The 17,893-nt window shown below is 35.3% G+C and overlaps 1 protein-coding gene across 3 annotated transcripts in view; it reads left to right on the forward strand.

Annotated features, from left to right (window-relative positions):
- CADM2 (cell adhesion molecule 2) overlaps positions 1-17,893 on the forward strand; it is a 1,163,936-nt gene that overhangs the window by 996,400 nt on the left and 149,643 nt on the right. For all 3 annotated transcript variants that reach the window (XM_066347042.1, XM_066347045.1, XM_066347044.1), the window contains one exon: positions 9,546-9,636. In XM_066347042.1, the coding sequence (XP_066203139.1) occupies positions 9,546-9,636 (91 nt within the window). The remainder of the gene's footprint in view (positions 1-9,545; positions 9,637-17,893) is intronic.

A 17,893-nucleotide genomic window follows, 5' to 3' on the forward strand; every position in this document is an offset into this window, starting at 1 on the left:
ATCCACAATAAAAATACTAGACCTAAAAAAATAGCAGAATACAAAATTATATACATATATATATATATTTTTTTTCATTTTTCCGAAGCTGGAAATGGGGAGGCAGTCAGACAGACTCCTGCATGCGCCCGACCGGGATCCACTAGGCATGCCCACCAGGGGGTGATGCCCTGCCCCTCTGGGGCATTGCTCTGTTGCATCCAGAGCCATTCTAGTGCCTGAGGCAGAGGCCACAGAGCCATCCCCAGTGCCCGGGCCATCCTTGCTCCAATGGAGCCTCGGCTGCAGGAGGGGAAGAGAGAGACAGAGAGGAAGGAGAGGGGGAGGGGTGGAGAAGCAGACAGGCACCTCTCCTGTGTGCCTTGGCCGGGAATCGAACCCGGGACTCCTGCACGCCAGGCTGACGGTCTACCGCTGAGCCAACCGGCCAGGGCCTACATATGTTTTTTTAAGATTTTATTTTCCCTGCCTAGTTGACTCAGTGGTAAAGCATCGGCCCAATGTGTGGACTTCCCAGATTTGATTCCTGGTCAGGGCACACAGTAGAAGTGACCATCTTCTTCTCCACCTCTCCATCTTTCCCCCTCCCCCTTTTTTTTCTCTCTCCTCTCCACTCACAACCATGGCTTAATTGGTTCGAGTGCATTGGCCTATGCACTAAAGATGGCTCTCTGGAGCCTCAACCTTAGGTGCATAAAATAGCTCAGTTGTGAGTATCACCCTAGATGGCCAGAACATTAAACCCAAATGGTGATTGCTGGGTGGATCCGGTTGGGGAAGATATGGGAGTCTATCTCTCTATCCCTACCCTCTCACCTGGAAAAGAAGGGAGGGAAAAGATTGCATTTATTGATTTTAGAGAGAGAAGAGGGAAAGAAAAAATATTGGGGATCACCAACTAGTTTTCTTCTCATATGCGCCCTGAGTAGGTAAGCCTGGGCTTCAAACTGATGACCTCAGTGTTCCAGGTTAATGGTTTATCCACTGTGCCATCACAGGTCAGGCAGAATACAAAGTTAATATTCAGAAATTAGTGACATTTTTATACACCGAAAATGAATACAAGAAAGAGAAATTAAGGAAGCAATCCTATTTACTATTGAAACCACCACCACAACAAAAAAAATCAGGGATAAATTTAACCATGGAGGTAAAAGACTTGTTCTTGAAAAATTATAGACTATTAAACAAAAGAAATTGAAAAAGATACTAGTAAGTGGTAGCCTATCCTCTGTTCATGGATAGGAAGAATTAACATCATTAAAATGTCCACACTACCCAAAACAATCTATAGATTTAGCAGAATTTTTAAATACCAGTGGCATACTTCAAAGATCTACAACAAATATTCCAAAAATTTTTATGAAACAAAAATCAATCCAAATAAGTCTCAACAATCTTGAGAACAAAGAACAAAGTGGGAGGTATGACACTAACTGATATCAAGCATTACTACAAGGCTATTGTAACCAAAACAGCCTGATGCCTGATACTGGTATAAAGACAGACACAGTGATCAATAAAAGAGAACAGAAATAAATCCACACTTTTCTGGTCAATTAATATTTGACAAAGAAAGCAAAAGTATAAAATGGAACAAAAACAGTCTCTTCAATAAATAGTGTTGGGAAATTTGGATGAGTACATGCAAAAAAATTAAAACTAAACCACCAACTTACACTATACATAAGAGTAAACTTAAGATGAATAAAGTTTTAAACGTTGATTGCAAAACCATAAAAATCCTAGAAGAAAACTTAGTAGAATCTCAGACATGTGTCAGAAAGATTTTTTTGTCAATATATCTCCTCAGGCAAGAAAAACAAAGTGAAAGAAGAAAGAGAAAGAAAGAAAGAAAGAAAGAAAGAAAGAAAGAAAGAAAGAAAGAAAGAAAGAAAGAAAGAAAGAAAGAAAGAGAGAGAGAGAAAGAAAGAAAGGAGGAAGGGAGGGAGGGAAGAAAGGAGGGAAGGAGGGAGGAAGGAAGGAAGGAAGGAAATAGAAATGAAAAACAAAAAAAGAGAAAGAAGAAAGAAAGAGAAAGAAAGAAAGAAAGAAAAGAAAAGAAAGAAAGAAAAGAAAAGAAAGGAAAGAAAGAAAGAAAAAGAAAGAGAAACTACATCAAACTGAAAATCTTTTTCACAACAAAAGAAACCATCAACAAAATGAAAAGACAATTCAGTAACTGGGAGAACATATTCTCTGACATGTCTGATAAGGGGTTAATATTCAAAATTTATAGAAAAAACTTTTACAAATTAACATCAGGAAGACAAACAATCCAATTAAAAAAAGGTCAAAGACTTAAATAGACAAACCTCCAAAGATGACATACAGATTGCTAATACACATGAAAAAATGCTCAACATCATTAATTATCGGAGAGATGCATACTGAAACCACAGTGAGGCATCATCTCACACCTGCCAGAATGGCTGTCATCAACAAATATAACAAACAACAGGTGCTGGCAAAGGTGTGGAGAATAAGGAACCCTCATTGGTGGGAATGCAGAATCATGCAGTCACTGTAGAAAATAGTATGTAGCGTCCTCAAAAAATTAAAAATAAAACTTCCTTTTGATCCAGCAATGCCATTTCTGGAAATATATTCTAAGAATTCTGAAACACTGATTCGAAAAAAGATATGTACCCTCATGTTCATTTCAATGTTATTTACAATAACTAAGATCTGGTAACAGCCCAACAGTCCATTGGTGGATGAGTGGATAAAAATGCCATGGCACATTTACACAATGGAATACTACACAGTGTAATAAAAGAAGGAAATCTTATATTTTGCAATATCACGGGTAGACCTGGCAATTATTATGTTAAGTAAAAAAAAAAAAAAAAAAAAAAAACCAGGCAGAGAAAGACAAGTACCACATGATCTCACTTATAAGTGGAATCTAATGAATACAGTGCACCGATGAATAAAATAGAAAAAGACAAAAACACATGGGACAGATGGACAGCTGCCAGAATTGTTGGGGCATGGAAACTGAATGAAAGAAAGGTAAAATAATTCACCAAAAGACTTATATTCATAACACATACATACAGACAACAGTGTGGCAATGGCCTGAGGCAAAGGGGAGTGGCAGGTAGGGGGAGGAAGGCAATGGACTTTGCTGGGGGCAGCAGGTGTATGATACAGTGTGTAGAAGATGTTATATTGAGTTGTACATTTAAAATCTGTATACTTTGGTAAACCATGTAATCCCAGTAAATTAAAATATATACACATATATTTTTAAAAAGAATCAAGGTATTCTGATCAGGCAGTGGCGCAGTGGATAGAGCATTGGACTGGGATGAGGAGGACCCAGGTTTGAGACCCTGAAGTCACCAGCTTGAGCACGGGCTCATCTGGTTTGAGTAAAAGCTCACCAGCTTTGGACCCAAGATCGCTGGCTCGAGCAAAGGGTTACTCGGTCTGCTGAAGGACCGCGGTCAAGGAACATATGAGAAAGCAATCAATGAACAACTAAGGTGTTGCAACGTGCAAAGAAAAACTAATGATTGATGCTTCTCATCTTTCTGTTCCTGTCTGTCTGTCCCTATCTATTCCTCTCTCTGACTCTCTCTCTGTCTCTGAAAAAAAAAAAAAAAAGAATCAAGGTAAAAGAAACTCTACATTGGCACTGTCTTTTAGGTGATATGGTTGTTTCCCATAGGGTGCAGGTTGACAATTCTAACACCACTATAAATGTGTACTAGAAAAAAAACAATCAAATAAGTGGGTTATAGATAGGAGGGTGCAGGTTTCTCACTCTTCAAGTGGCAATTTATATAATAGATAAGTAAAGGGAGGAGGCAAAATGATTCACATTCTAATGAATTATTGTGGTAGACATCAGTAATGCAGTCATGATTAATTCATATATAGATATACCTGGTTGTAAGGATAAATGTTTGTAGATATGTGTAAATAAATAATTTAAGACACACACATTTATATTTCCTTGCCCTGTTTGTTACAGGACCCAGAAACTATGTTCCATCCAGTCTCATATATAAGATGTATATGACATAGCCATGTATTACATTTTGTGTGAAATTTATCCACAGAATTATGGCATTGATAGTTTAGAGTTTATGTTAAAACTAATTATTTAAATTCTTTGCTCATTTAATATCTTATAGTTAACTTATTTACATGTGAATAACCATATGAAAGTCTATAGAACAAGTGCTATATTATAAATGTTAAAACTAATAAAAATAAGTTTGTGATTAAGTTTGTGGTGTGTAAGAAACATTTTGGCATGTTTGGGAAAATTGGGAATTGGAACATTATCACACACAAAATGTAAAAAAAAAATAACTGTTGCATTAAACGATTTAATAATAGCTACATCACAGATCTTTTCTCTCTTCTAAAATAATTGTTAGAACCCTGGCTGGTTGGCTCAGCGGTAGAGCGTCGGCCTGGTGTGCAGAAGTCCCGGGTTCGATTCCCGGCCAGGGCACACAGAAGCGCCCATCTGCTTCTCCACCCCTCCCCCTCTCTTTCCTCTTTGTCTCTCTCTTCCCGTCCCACAGCCAAGGGGACGGGACAGACTCCCGCATGTACCCGACCGGGATCCACCCGGCACGCCCACCAGGGGGCAAAGCTCTGCCCACCAGGGGGTGATGCTCTGCCCCTCCGGGGCGTCCCTCTGTTGCGACCAGAGCCACTCTAGCGCCTGGGGCAGAGGCCAAGGAGCCATCCCCAGCGCCCGGGCCATCTTTGCTCCAATGTTCAACACCACAAGTAAGCCACCCTCTACCAGTGGTAGTGAACCTGGTCCCTACCACTCACTAGTGGGTGTTCCAGCTTTCATAGTGGGTGGTAGCGGAGCAACCAAAGTATAAATAAAAAAATAGATTTAACTATAGTAAGTTGTTTTATAAAGATTTTTTCTGCCAAACTTAGGAAAAATCTGACATAAAGTACTTGGTAAGTAATAATTATTATATGCTTTAACTTGCTGTAACTCTGCTTTATAAATTTTATAAAGTAAAGTTACTTTCCTACTTTATAAATCACCATTACTGTGGAACCAGTGGGCGGTTAGAAAATTTTACTACTAACAGAGATACAAAAGTGGGCGTAGGTATAAAAAGGTTGACTACCCTGCATCCTTAACTATCCTCCCTCTCCCCTCCACCTCTCCCTAACTCCCTTTCTCTCTCGCAATCCCCACACTGTTGCCTGTGTCTATAATTTTTTTTCCTCTGCTCAGTCCTTTCAATTTTTGTTCCCAGGCTTTCAATCCCCATCCCCTCTATCAACTGCCACTCTGTTCTCTATATCTGAGTCTGTTTCTAGTTTGTTTGTTAGTTTATTATGTTCATTAGATTCCACAGATAAGTAAACGCATCTGGTACTTGTATTTGCTGGCTGACTTATTTCACTAATTGTGCTTCCTTCTAAACTTATCAGATAAGTAAAACATACTTAAGAAAGAAATATGCTTTTTATTTTTGTAATTTTAAAGATGGATTCTAAAGAATACTCTTTACAAAAATCTTATAGAAAACATTATGCCTTTTAAATATGCATATTTTGCCTGCTTGCTAGCAAGTACTAAAACATAATTTGTGGATAAATTATTATTTTTTATGTGTTTGTGCAAAACTTCTTTATTTGCTTGCTTTTTGAGAAAAATGGGGAATAATTCATTCATTATTCACCCCAACCATTAAAGAAATCTTACAACGTATCAGGCATTTTGTTAAGATTTGTAGATACATGATTGAACAGATTAAGATCTTGGATCTTGAATGCTCAAAATGTGGTAAAGCAGCCATGTAAAAAGAATTTTTTTTTTTACTAAATACAGTGTTTTGTAATAAGAGTATATATTTTGTATTATAAAGTTATTTATATCTAATTACTTATTGTCCTCTTTCCTATATATATATTTATGAATATATGTTACAAACATTGTATATTATGTATAGAATATATACATATATTTATGTTCAATAAATATGGTGTTGTAGAGTTGACTTATTTGAAAACATTTTAAAATTGTGTTGGAAATTGTATATTTGCAAAAAAATATTTAATATATAAGACAAAACAAGTATAAATAATAATGCATTTTTAGTAACATCTTTTTCTTACTATCCTAGTGTTGTATCCTATATTGGCAATTTAACTTGGAATGTAACAAACTGATGATAAGAAGACATATAAAATGTTACATTTTGTGATGAAGTGTAGCAGTATAAAATGCAAATTATATTGCATCTAGACTGGAAAATGGAATATTTCCAAAACAAATGTGGAATTATGACTTAAGTAAAGTTTGGTAAAAAAATATTTTTAATACTTAGAAATATATTTTAAGTGAAAAACTTCAGCCCCTCCAAAAAAGAATCTATGAGTAACTTTTAAGCTATATAGAAAGAAAAAAATACTTTTTCTAATTTTAATAGATAACTTTGTAAACACATATATAATAAAAGCATTGATTATACATTCCTTACATTCTCATTCTCATCCATTTGCAGACTCACATCTTTATTAGCAAAAATATTATTTACATAGCAAAATATGTAAAAATTAAAGATTATTTTATAAAACTATCCTATTATCTATTAATATCCATTGTGCCATGCCTGAAAATTCTCCATTTATTTGATGTTTAACATAATAAATAATACACAAAATATGTTTGTATAAGGGTTTCAATTATTACAATAACAAATCTTTTGATGAAATTCTACACTTTTAAAGATTAAAAGAGCCCACTTTTTTATATGACTACAATTTTTATTTTGTTTGTGTGTGTGTGTGTGTGTGTGTGTGTGAGAGAGAGAGAGAGAGAGAGAGAGAGAGAGAGAGGTAACTGAGTAAATATAGGAGTTCTATGCCAATTTAAAGGTTTTATTTTTAGAATATCATTGATATTTACTAAATTAATTCTACTTAAAATTTATCCTAAGGGAAGGCTTGATCAACCCTTATGTCTATGATAATGTGAGTGATGAAAATAAAATAGGAATAATAATGAGAAATCTATATCACTAAGTAAAAACCTGTTAGAGCCGAAGTTAATTCCTGTTACTATAAAAAATTATTTGATATCCCTGGCTGAATGGCTCAGTGGTAGAGCATCAGCCTGGCGTGTGGAAGTCCCAGGTTTGTTTCCTGGTCAGGGGAAGCGCCCATTTGCTTCTCCACCCTTCCCCCTCTCGTTTCTCTCTCTCTCTCTCTCTCTCTCTCTTTCTTCCCTCATACAGCCCTAGTTCAATTGGAGCAAGTTGGCCTCGGGCCCTGAGGATGACTCCATGGCCTTCACCTCAAGCACTAAAAAATGGCTCCAGTTGCAATGGAGCAGGGGCCCCAGATGAGCAAAGCATCACCCCCTAGTGAGGTTGCCAGGTGAATCCTGGTCTGGGCGCATGAGAGAGTCTGTCTCTGCCTCCCCTCCTCTCACTAAATAAAAAAATATATAAATAAAAAATAATTTTTTAAAATAAAAATTATTTGAAATAAAATCAAATGTAAAGTAATCATACTACGCAGTATTTGATGTGGTTAAAATGTAATTTTGTGTAAATTACTAACATGACATGTTTAAAAAGGAATGCTGACATTTCATGAAAGTAGGATTTTGGGTGATTACTTAAATAAATTTCTTCAAAATTGAGTTGTTCTCCTGCCAAAATGAGATGAGGAGACAAAATTAGTATGTAGTATTTGAATTAAAAAACAAATTTTTATTTTATAGTTATGGAAAGTTGTTAACTAATATTATCTAATGCAGAACATCTGTACTAAAAAGTGAGTCACTAACAGCTATTTAATAAAATTAAATATGAGCTTAGAGTAAATGTCAACCTAAATTTGTGATATGCATATTTAAAATTGATTTTATATACATCAGGTGCCAACAAATTTCAATTATTTTTTAATATTTCAAGATTAATGTACCAAACTGATAACAAGATATACAAAACTTTGTCTTTATTTATTTAATAATTTGTTTATTAAGCAGAGATTTTGCATCTTAAATGTATTTTCTTATTTAAATGATTGAGAAAGAATTACTTTTTAAAGTATAAGTAATTTATATGCAAAAGGTCTTTCACAGGATCATGGTTTATTTTTTTATATGTTACAAATCTGAATATTTTCCTGAAATAAAATTCTAACCTAAAAATTACACAGTTGGTTGATACTTATTTAATTGGCTTCAAAGTCAGAAAGTGTATATAACCTCAAGGTAATTTCATTCTTCCATCACAACTAAGGGAAGGATGAGAATAATTTTGACTAATAGGGATGCTCAGAGCCTATCTTGTTTATTATGGAGATCAGAGAAAGAGGCAATTGCATGTTTACTGTGGGACACACTGTGCCAGGACTAGCAGAGTCTCATAAAAACTGGGAGTTTTGGCCCTGGCTGGTTGGCTCAGCGGTAGAGCTTCGGCCTGGCGTGCAGGAGTCCCGGGTTCGATTCCCAGCCATGGCACACAGGAGAAGCACCCATCTGCTTCTCCACCCCTCCCCCTCTCCTTTCTCTCTGTCTCTCTCTTCCCCTCTGGCAGCCAAAGCTCCATTGGAGCAAAGTTGGCCTGGGCGCTGAGGATGGCTCTATGGCCTCTGCCTCAGGTGATAGAATGGCTCTGGTTGCAACAGAGTGACCCCCAGATGGGCAGAGCATCGCCCCTTGGTTGGCATGTTGGGTGGATCCCGGTCGGGCGCATGTGGGAGTCTGTCTGACTGCCTCCCCATTTCCAGCTTCAGAAAAATACAAAAAAAAAAAAAAAAACCCAAAACTGGGAGTTTTTGCATTGTCTCCTTTCTTTAGCTTATCTTATTGTCCATTTTTTCTCAGAAATATATACCTTTGTGTTTATTAAAGGATATTACGTGGCATAAAGTTATAAATGTCTTAAAGTGTTCCTGAATCTTTTTCCACTAGGGATGGTTTTAATGCTAAGTGAAAATAAGTAATGTAGAATATGAAACAAAATGTTAAGTTCTAGTTATATTCTAAGTAACTATTTTAAATGTCTGGATAAGTGTACTTGAGAGCACGCAGCATGTGCTCAGCACTGCAGTACTCCATCTTAAAAAGATTCTGCCTAATGCCGGGAGACAGGAGTTGATCTTGAGTTCTATGTGGGTTCCTTATTATAAGTTTCTGGTATTCCTGCAACAATGGAAGTGGTGATATTCAAATGCACATAAATCCATTCAGTCCATAATAATAGTATTCATAGCCATCTATAAATAGTTAAAGAAACAATGGTATGAAATGCTTGATATTCATCTGAACCAGTTTTTGCAATTTCACTTTTAAATTCAGATGTCAGAAATAAAACAACAGTGGTGCTTATAAGATATTAAGATATTTTGTTAACTTTTCATGGACAGGATGGTGGCTTCTTAAAATTACATACTCGGTTTCATTAAATCTAAATCTAAGAAATCCCTTTTAAATAGACACAATTATAGGAAAGAGCATAAGCACATGGCATGATGTACAATTATTAAATGTTTAGGTTTATATGTGTTTAATGAATTTTTCATTTTTTTTCTAGATACACCATCAGTTAAGATTATACCATCCACTCCTTTTCCACAAGAAGGACAGCCTTTAATTTTGACTTGCGAATCCAAAGGAAAACCACTGTAAGTGATTTATGAACAATAAAGTTTTTTGCTTTTGCTTTTATTCTGCTTTGATTGCAGGGTTTAACTGCAGAAATCCACTGGTTTTGACTTCTGGGGGGGGGGGGCAAAGTGATCTTCAGAACAGAAAACCCACTGAGCCATGTCTTCATTAAGTGTCTGTGGAAGATTGGTCCTTTTCTTTGTCATCTAGAGAAGTTCTGGGAAGGTTTCCAGCTGAGATTTTTTTTTCCCAATAAGATATTTCAACCTGAAGAAGTGTAGGTTTAATCACTCACTGTTTACATCATCAGATTGATATAAGTGACACATTGCTGAACTTAGTTCTCCCATGAAAAACTTTGAAAATATTGAAACATCCTCAAACTATGCCTGTTTGAAAGTTAAATGGAGAAACATTTTCTTAATAAATAAAATCAACTCTACATTTCTTATGTATATAGCAGCTCCCACAAAACATGATTATGAATGTGATCTGCTTGGAGGAAATATGAAAGACGGGTCACAAGCTCAACATTTTCAATTGTGAAGTATTTCCTTATTAGAATACGGGAGTCCTAATATGGATATATCAACTCTAAAGTTATACTTTTTAACATTCATGTTTATAAACCACAAAGTCATAAAAATCTACTTTTTATACAAAAATTGAATCACTAACTATGGACTACTGAAAGGAAATATAAAAGCCATTTGATTATTCTAATATAGTATAGTAACACCCTAGGTCTAGTGTAAGTTTATTTGATTTTTTAAAAACTTCCAATTGATTTTTATTTTGGTTAAAATTTTAAGAAGAAAGATTTAATCATACTCTGTATACAGCTATATGAGATAGTTTTGGTGCAAATCAAGTGAAATTATTTAATATTTGTTTCTAATAATATTTGTCATTTAAGTGTAGATCGCATATTATTCCATGAAAATTTTTTCTCAAATAATTTGAGGGCAGAAGTTTGAAATTACAACTTCCTCAATTGTATATAGGCTTGTACTTTTTAACACACTAAGCATATTCATCCTTTTTTTTTTTATCAGTTTTGGTATTTTAAAACTGTTTTCTTCCAGTAATTATTTCCTAGAGATGTAAATAAGCAGATTTAAAGAGCATATTGTGGACTAGTATATTAATTTATTTTATCTTGCAAGAAACATTTAAGGTGTTTTAAACCTTGAAAAGAAAACATTTTTTTCTTAGTAGCTTTACTGCATATATCCTGCACAATTCACTTTAATAGTTCTTACCTTCTGATAAGATGAAATTGCTTACAGAAAACATTTTTCAACTGCAGTATGCTATCAAAATATGACATTGCATTTTATTATTAAAGTTTCTACAAGAGCTTTTGGTTCCAAGTTCAGTAGTTTAAATAGGAAGAGAAGTGTAATAGCATCTAGTCAGCTTCAGGCGTACCTAAATTCTGATTTATGTTCCCAATTCTATGTACCTAACACCAGAAAGTTTCCAAATTTCCCTTCCATCTTCACACCTCTTCCTTCTGCTTATAACTTTCCAATTTGTTTGCACCTCTTCCCTCTCTCCTTTAATGCTTCTGTTTTATTTGTTCGTTTTTCTCCCTTATAACCGCAGGGGTCAGCATATGGAGATATGAAGGAACATGTTCAGGATCAGGCATAGCAAAAGATTTTTGCTTTAACTTTCTCTCCCTAGTTCTGCCCCAAGTGCAGGTGTGTACATTTGGAGTATGTGCACAACTTATACAATTAAATGATGTGAAGATGGGAAACATAATGTGTGAAATGCTTGGATATAAATACATCCTTGAACAAACAGCATTCATTTACCAGTCAATGATATACTCTTTGATTCCACTGTCACTCTGATCAGTAGCAACAGCATTTTATTGATGTGAATAATCAGATTGTGAGGTCTATGTAATTACATATTTAAATAGTCCGTGTCTGTTAGCTGGGTGTGGTTAAATAGATGTACGTAATGAGGGTTTCTGTTTCAGCTACTTAGAAACAGGTTTGGCTGTGTAACACTCTTCTACACTGCAAATGGATGAAAAGTATAATCACCTCATATTAATTATTAATTAATTAATTAATTAATTTTTAAGAATACATAGGTTTCAGAAGTATAGAACATAGAAACTATCTCTTTTCTCGGAAGGACCCTGATTAATATCACTTTGCAAATAGGTAAGGGAAATAAGAAAGCTTTTTTATTTTACAGGAACAGAAACGAAAGCTCAACAAATGTATATCGAGTTTTCCTTACTCATCCAGATTTAAAATAGATAAGTCAGGTTTCACACTCAGTTCAGTCACTGTGCAAAGTTTACACTCTTTCACCTATTTTCTGCTAATTCCATTGCTGAGCATAAATGATCAGTTATGTTAGCCAAAGTCACTTTTGAAAAACTAAGATGAGCTCTATAATAATGTTCAGCCCTGAAGTTGAACCCAAGGCAGCTTGAAAGTAAAGAACGAACCAGACTCAGGACACATTTTACTCTCACTATCCTATTTTACTAGACTTTCTTCTGCATTTATCTTCTTTCTCATAACTTGCCAAATTCCTACCAAAAGGACCATTTTTAGTATGAGTTTACAGCCATATGAAACAAAGAAAAACTCTAATTACTATAGTAACTTCTGGTAATTAACTCATAAGCTCTACCCCATAAGGACTAAAATAGTCATGATATCCTGTCTTTATTCTTATAGATCTCAGTGTTGTATTCTATATACTGTGGTACACAAGTGCATATGTATTAACTAATTTTCTTATATTGCATTCTCATTCCCAACTTTATTTTTACCATTTGCTTACCTTGTAGTCTGCCAAGCCATTGACATAAAAGGTATAGCCAAAATTCCTTACTGCCAATAGAGCATTGGTTTTCTTATGTTCTTTCTAATCTTAAAATTCACCGTCCTGCAGTTTCAAAGTAACTGTCACTTCCAATAAATGTAGGCATTAACTCCTTTAAAGACAGCCTAATTTCTAGCCTCTCTTTAGTTTATGTTTTTTTCTCCAGCAGTGCCAGATGAGTCAGATAGAACTAAAAACAAGGGGAGACTGGAAAGAAATCATTGGATCTTCCCAGAAGGAAAACTTACTGATCATAAGGCAAACAGTCTCTCCAGAGCATAGAGAACAGAAGGCAAATTGAAATGGATTAATCAGGGAAATAGTAGGCGGTGGGAAGTGAAGAGAATTGATGGGAACATCACCCATTTTAGAAAATGATTCAGGAAAAAATAGAAGAGAAATAAGGAAAGAAATTTCTGTCAAACAGAGGTTATAAAATAACAAACAAACAAAAATAATAGAAAGACTGTTCATATTGTAAGATAGGATCAAAAAAGCCCAAAAAGTGTAGAAGTAAAAATGAAGGATGTAATATAACAATACCTAATAGGCAGGATTGAGTTTCCTATTTTACTGCTGAATTTCCATTCATTACTTAGGAGCTATTACACCTGGTTCCCCATTTTGTTATTTGGAACCTCTGAGTCACAATGCTGAGGCTCAGCCTCTGATTGGTTTCCAAAACACTTACTTTCTAATATTTTTCCATTTATCCATTTTTCTGAGCCATCTTTAATAAGCAGATGGGAATCAGAAATGGATGATGGATATATTATTCCTTACATCTCCTAGCTGACAAATAATATATTTAATCCATGGTCAAATATTTATTGTTTCTTACAAAATGTTTGACGAGTTTATGATTTCCTCAAAGTTGAGTTATTAGTGGTCATTAGACAGTTTGGGTAATCAACAAAGTACCATTATCTTCTGTATGAAACACAAGTGATGGAGTGGCTCAACTTGTGTTGAAATTCATCTTCCTTACCTGCCATCCTGTATGCTAATGCTGTTTTCTTTGTTTTAAATGTGAGGACCCCAGTGACTGTTTATGAACAATCATGCCTTATTTGCCTGCTTTGGACGGAAGCCTTTTGCTGTTTTCCTGTTGAACAGCTGCATAACTTGGGCCAGGACCAAATTGCTCCACTTGACATTATTTTGAGGCATTCTATTCTTTTCCTTAAAAGAGAGATTACTGTACATGTCTGTCTATTGTTTTAATTTTAGTTTAAAGTGAGGACCAAGCTAATGCCAACCACTTTCCTTTCAAGTCCCCAGGGTTTTTTCAACCCTCTTCTCTCTTTGGCTGGATTCCCAGACAGCTTCCAGGCAGTAGCATTCTCCATTTATAGAAATAGAGAAGGGGGAGGGGAAAGCTGTTATATTTCATTAAAGTCATGACCTTAAAAGGTGTGGGGTTCAACGTCACATGCAATAACCAAGGAATTGTCATTCACTTTAATCCAATGCTTAAGACTTTTAAAATATACTTTAGCAAAGTACCAGAACATTTTTAGTTAAATGTGAATTTGGCATTTATTCCATAAAAGAAAACAATTATAGGTATTGATAAATTTTTCTGTGTATCCAGCACAATGTTTATATTTTACTTACTATTTAACTTTCTGGTAACCACAATTTTTCCTGTGTTTTTAACATTAACTTAATGTACATAAGAGCACAGATCCCTATTCTGTACAAAAAGAAAGATTTAAATCTTGAAGAAGACAGCTCTCCTACCACATAACTAAGTCAAGGGTTTTAGAGCAACCATTATATACTCATTTTTAAAATTATCAAGAATTGAAGAAGAAATCTCATAAAAAACATATTGATACATTTTTATTAGCATAATAGAGATTAAAAAATGAAATTCAAATTAAGGCAAAACCAGCTTTTCTCAGGTTAATATGTACCTTTTTTGCTAATCACATGTTATTTATTGTTTATCATGCACCCAGCCACAGTCAGAAGAAGTGACAAAATAAATTAGGAGTTAAAAATAGGTAAATTACCACCCAGAGTAAAATGATTTAGGCCAAAACAAGACAAAATATGAATTTAGAAAAATAATATTGCTCTGCCTTTGTAACAATTGTATGCTAGTTGACCTACTGAATAATAGATCTTAATTCTATAATATTTGTTTCTCACCTGCCATCTATGTTATAAAAAAACATTTAATTAATCATTAGGTTGTTGTTTATATCCAATTATATTGAGTAAGCTGTCCCGCTCTTGATCACAAATTGTTAGGTGATGAGGTAGAGAGAAAAATACAAATTTAGATTTAAATTATGAATCTATGAATATTTTTGACCTGACTGGTATTTAACAAGTCACTTAACCATGCCAAATATTTCTTTAAGTAAATAATCTTATATTTTATGTTTAGTGAAATTGAGTGCAAAGTACAGAGTTTCCAAATATCCCTGTCCCCACCTACGCACAGCCTCTCCCACAATCCACCTGCCACAAAACAATGGTACACTCATTACAGAAAATGAACCCACGAACCCATCATTATTTATGGACACATTATTATTACCTCAAAGCCCATAGTTTATATTAGGGTCCACTCTTACACATCAAGTAATTTTTATTCTCTAAAATTAAGAAAAGAAAATAGAGTAAACAAATTTTAAAGATTAATGAAAATATATATAAAATTTCTTCCCCATGTAATTTCATAAAAAATAATAACCATTAGGATTATGATAAATTATTATTATTATTATTATTTTATATTTTTCTGAAGTGAGAAGCAGGAAGGCAGAGAGACAGACTCCCGCAGGTTCCTGACCAGGATCCACCCAGCATGCCCAATAAGGGGTAGTGCTCTGCCCATCTGGGGCATTGCTCTGTTGCAATAGGAGCCATTCTAACAGCTGAGGCAGAGGCCATGGGGCCATCCTCAGCATCCGGGCCAACTCTGCTCCAGTGGAGCCTTGGCTGCAGGAGGTGAAGAGAGAGATAGAGTGAAAGGAGAGGGGGAAGGGTAGAGAAGCAGATGGGCACCTCTCCTGTGTGCCCTGGCCGGGAATCTAACCCAGGACTTCCACATGCCAGGCTAATGCTCTACCACTATGCCAACCAGCTAGGGCCTAAATTACTATTTTTTTAAAGAATTATATATAGTATATTTTACTAACTTAAAATTGGTAGTCTTAGTTATATATTTAATACACATTCTGATATCGGGCTATTCTGGAAACTGAGTGCTCTCACATTTCTGGAAACTGAGTTCTCTCACATTTCTTCCATGGCTCTGAAATTCAAAATCCCAAGTAGAGTAAATGTTACCAAATGCTGGTTCCACTGACTGCTGTGAGGAAAACCAATACTGATGAACAAGGTGTTGGTGCAAAAGGAGAGAGGTTTATTTAAGAGCTGGCAGCCCGAGAAAATGGCGGTACTTCTGTCCTCGTGAACCCACCTAAATATTTTGGTGCAGGCAAGGGTTTTTACAAGGAGGAAAAAAGAAGGAGAATATACAAAAACTAAAAATAAAAATGAACAAAGGAATTGAAATGAGGGGTTTGAGAGTTCCTTACTAAGGAGACAGCACAGTTTGTTCGGTTAACTGGTTGAAAGTCAGCAAGTCTCCCAGAGCTGGCATATCTGAAAGTCAGAGTCTGCTTTTTGGTTGTTACAGGAATTGAAGCTAGCAAGTAACTAATAAACCAGAGTTCTTGTATTCTGTAACAGGTGCCTGCACATCCCCTCTGCAGCTTAGTTGTCTGCTTGGCCTTGAGTGAGAATCAGAACTGCAAGACTCATCATGATGAGAGTGAGGGAAAGACGGGTGGGGCAAGGTGGAGTGATGTAGCTCCCGCTTATGTTTGTTCTTGTTTTGATGTGAACCCTTGATGTGTGTCAGCAGGAGGAGACCAGGCCTTTCAACTCTAACAAGACCTTGGCCAGAGGTGAAAGCATAGGATTGATTATATACTTTTGATTTGCTACAGAAGACATAACTTTGACCACTGAACTAGTGACATGGAATCATGGTTATAAGAGTAACAAAATGGATTATTAGTACATTTTTATTTAGCTCTATCTTCTGGCTTGTCAGACTAACTCAGTAAGATAGCATATTTATTCTCGGTTATATAAACACAGTCTAGGATGATGTCCTGTGACTTTCAAAAGCGTATTTGAACAGCAAAGAAATCCAGACTAAATTCACGGCAAAACTGATAAAGCAACATGGCTATTTTAGTTGAGGTTCAATAGAAATTATGAGCTTCTAGAGGAGAGGCAGAGATATGAACCCTGTAATAGAATATAACTAGAAATGGGAAGTTGGGCCTTCCCAAGACACAAGAACAGTGCCTTTATTGTGTTAAGGTAGAAAGCTTTCTAGAACAAGTGGAAAAAACTGGAAGGGGTAAAGAGTGAGTTTGGGTTCAACAAATGTGGAAAAGGCTACTGTCAAGAGCATTACTAATGGGATGAAGAAACTAATTGGTTAGTGGGTTTTGACCTAAAACCAGCACAGGAGATATGAAAGGCCTTAACCAGTTAAGTGAATGTCATGGCTCATGAATGGTTGGGAATCTATGGTCTGTGATGTATACAATCTTGTATCAGCGTAGATTCCCAGACAGACTCATGCTTCTTGTCTTATTTACATTGCACAACTCTCCTGTTATAAAAAGTTTCCAAAAGTTCTTACAATTATTTTCATTAAGGTCGAGGAAAATAATAAGTCTGGTGGTAATATGACCTTTTCCAATCACACAGCTGATAAAGGGTAGAATTGGGAGTATATTCTTTTTTAACATTTTTAATGACACTGATGGTTATGTTTGCTTGTTTACAGTGTTTTTAGTTCTCCAAGCATATTGATTAAAAGTCAACACTCTTCAAAAGTATGTCTTGTGAAATAAATATTATACTTAATATATCATCAGAAAAATTGGCTGAATAAACATAATGTGGATCTCTTTATCATATAGATACTTTCACAATGGCAGTCCTTAGCTAATGAAGGTTACAGAATATTTTCATTCCTTGTGTTCTGAAATCCAGAGGGTTACAAAATTACCTCAATTAATTAAAAGTTAAAGGAAAGATAATTTCTTCGAAAATGTTTTTCAAAGTGATAATATTGGGAAATTAGCTCTAAGTTTATGTAATTTTTAAAAATATATCTATAATTTGTTTTTCCCCTGAGTATTTCTTTTCTGAGGCCCATATGGTCTTTTGCTTTCATCTCATGGCTTCAAAATTTAATCACACATTGACTTTTTGGAAACACACAAGTGCTTATCTTGGAAATGAGACCCAATATATTTGGTTATGTTTCTGAAACAAGAAGCTGACTCTGTGTAATCTCCAGTGCTGTTATTTAGACGGGGCATCTGTGGTGTGTTGGGCACTCAATCATTTTCAATTAAATGTCCCTCT

Source organism: Saccopteryx leptura, chromosome 8 (assembly GCF_036850995.1).
Source record: "Saccopteryx leptura isolate mSacLep1 chromosome 8, mSacLep1_pri_phased_curated, whole genome shotgun sequence".
Taxonomy (NCBI): Eukaryota; Metazoa; Chordata; class Mammalia; order Chiroptera; family Emballonuridae; genus Saccopteryx; species Saccopteryx leptura.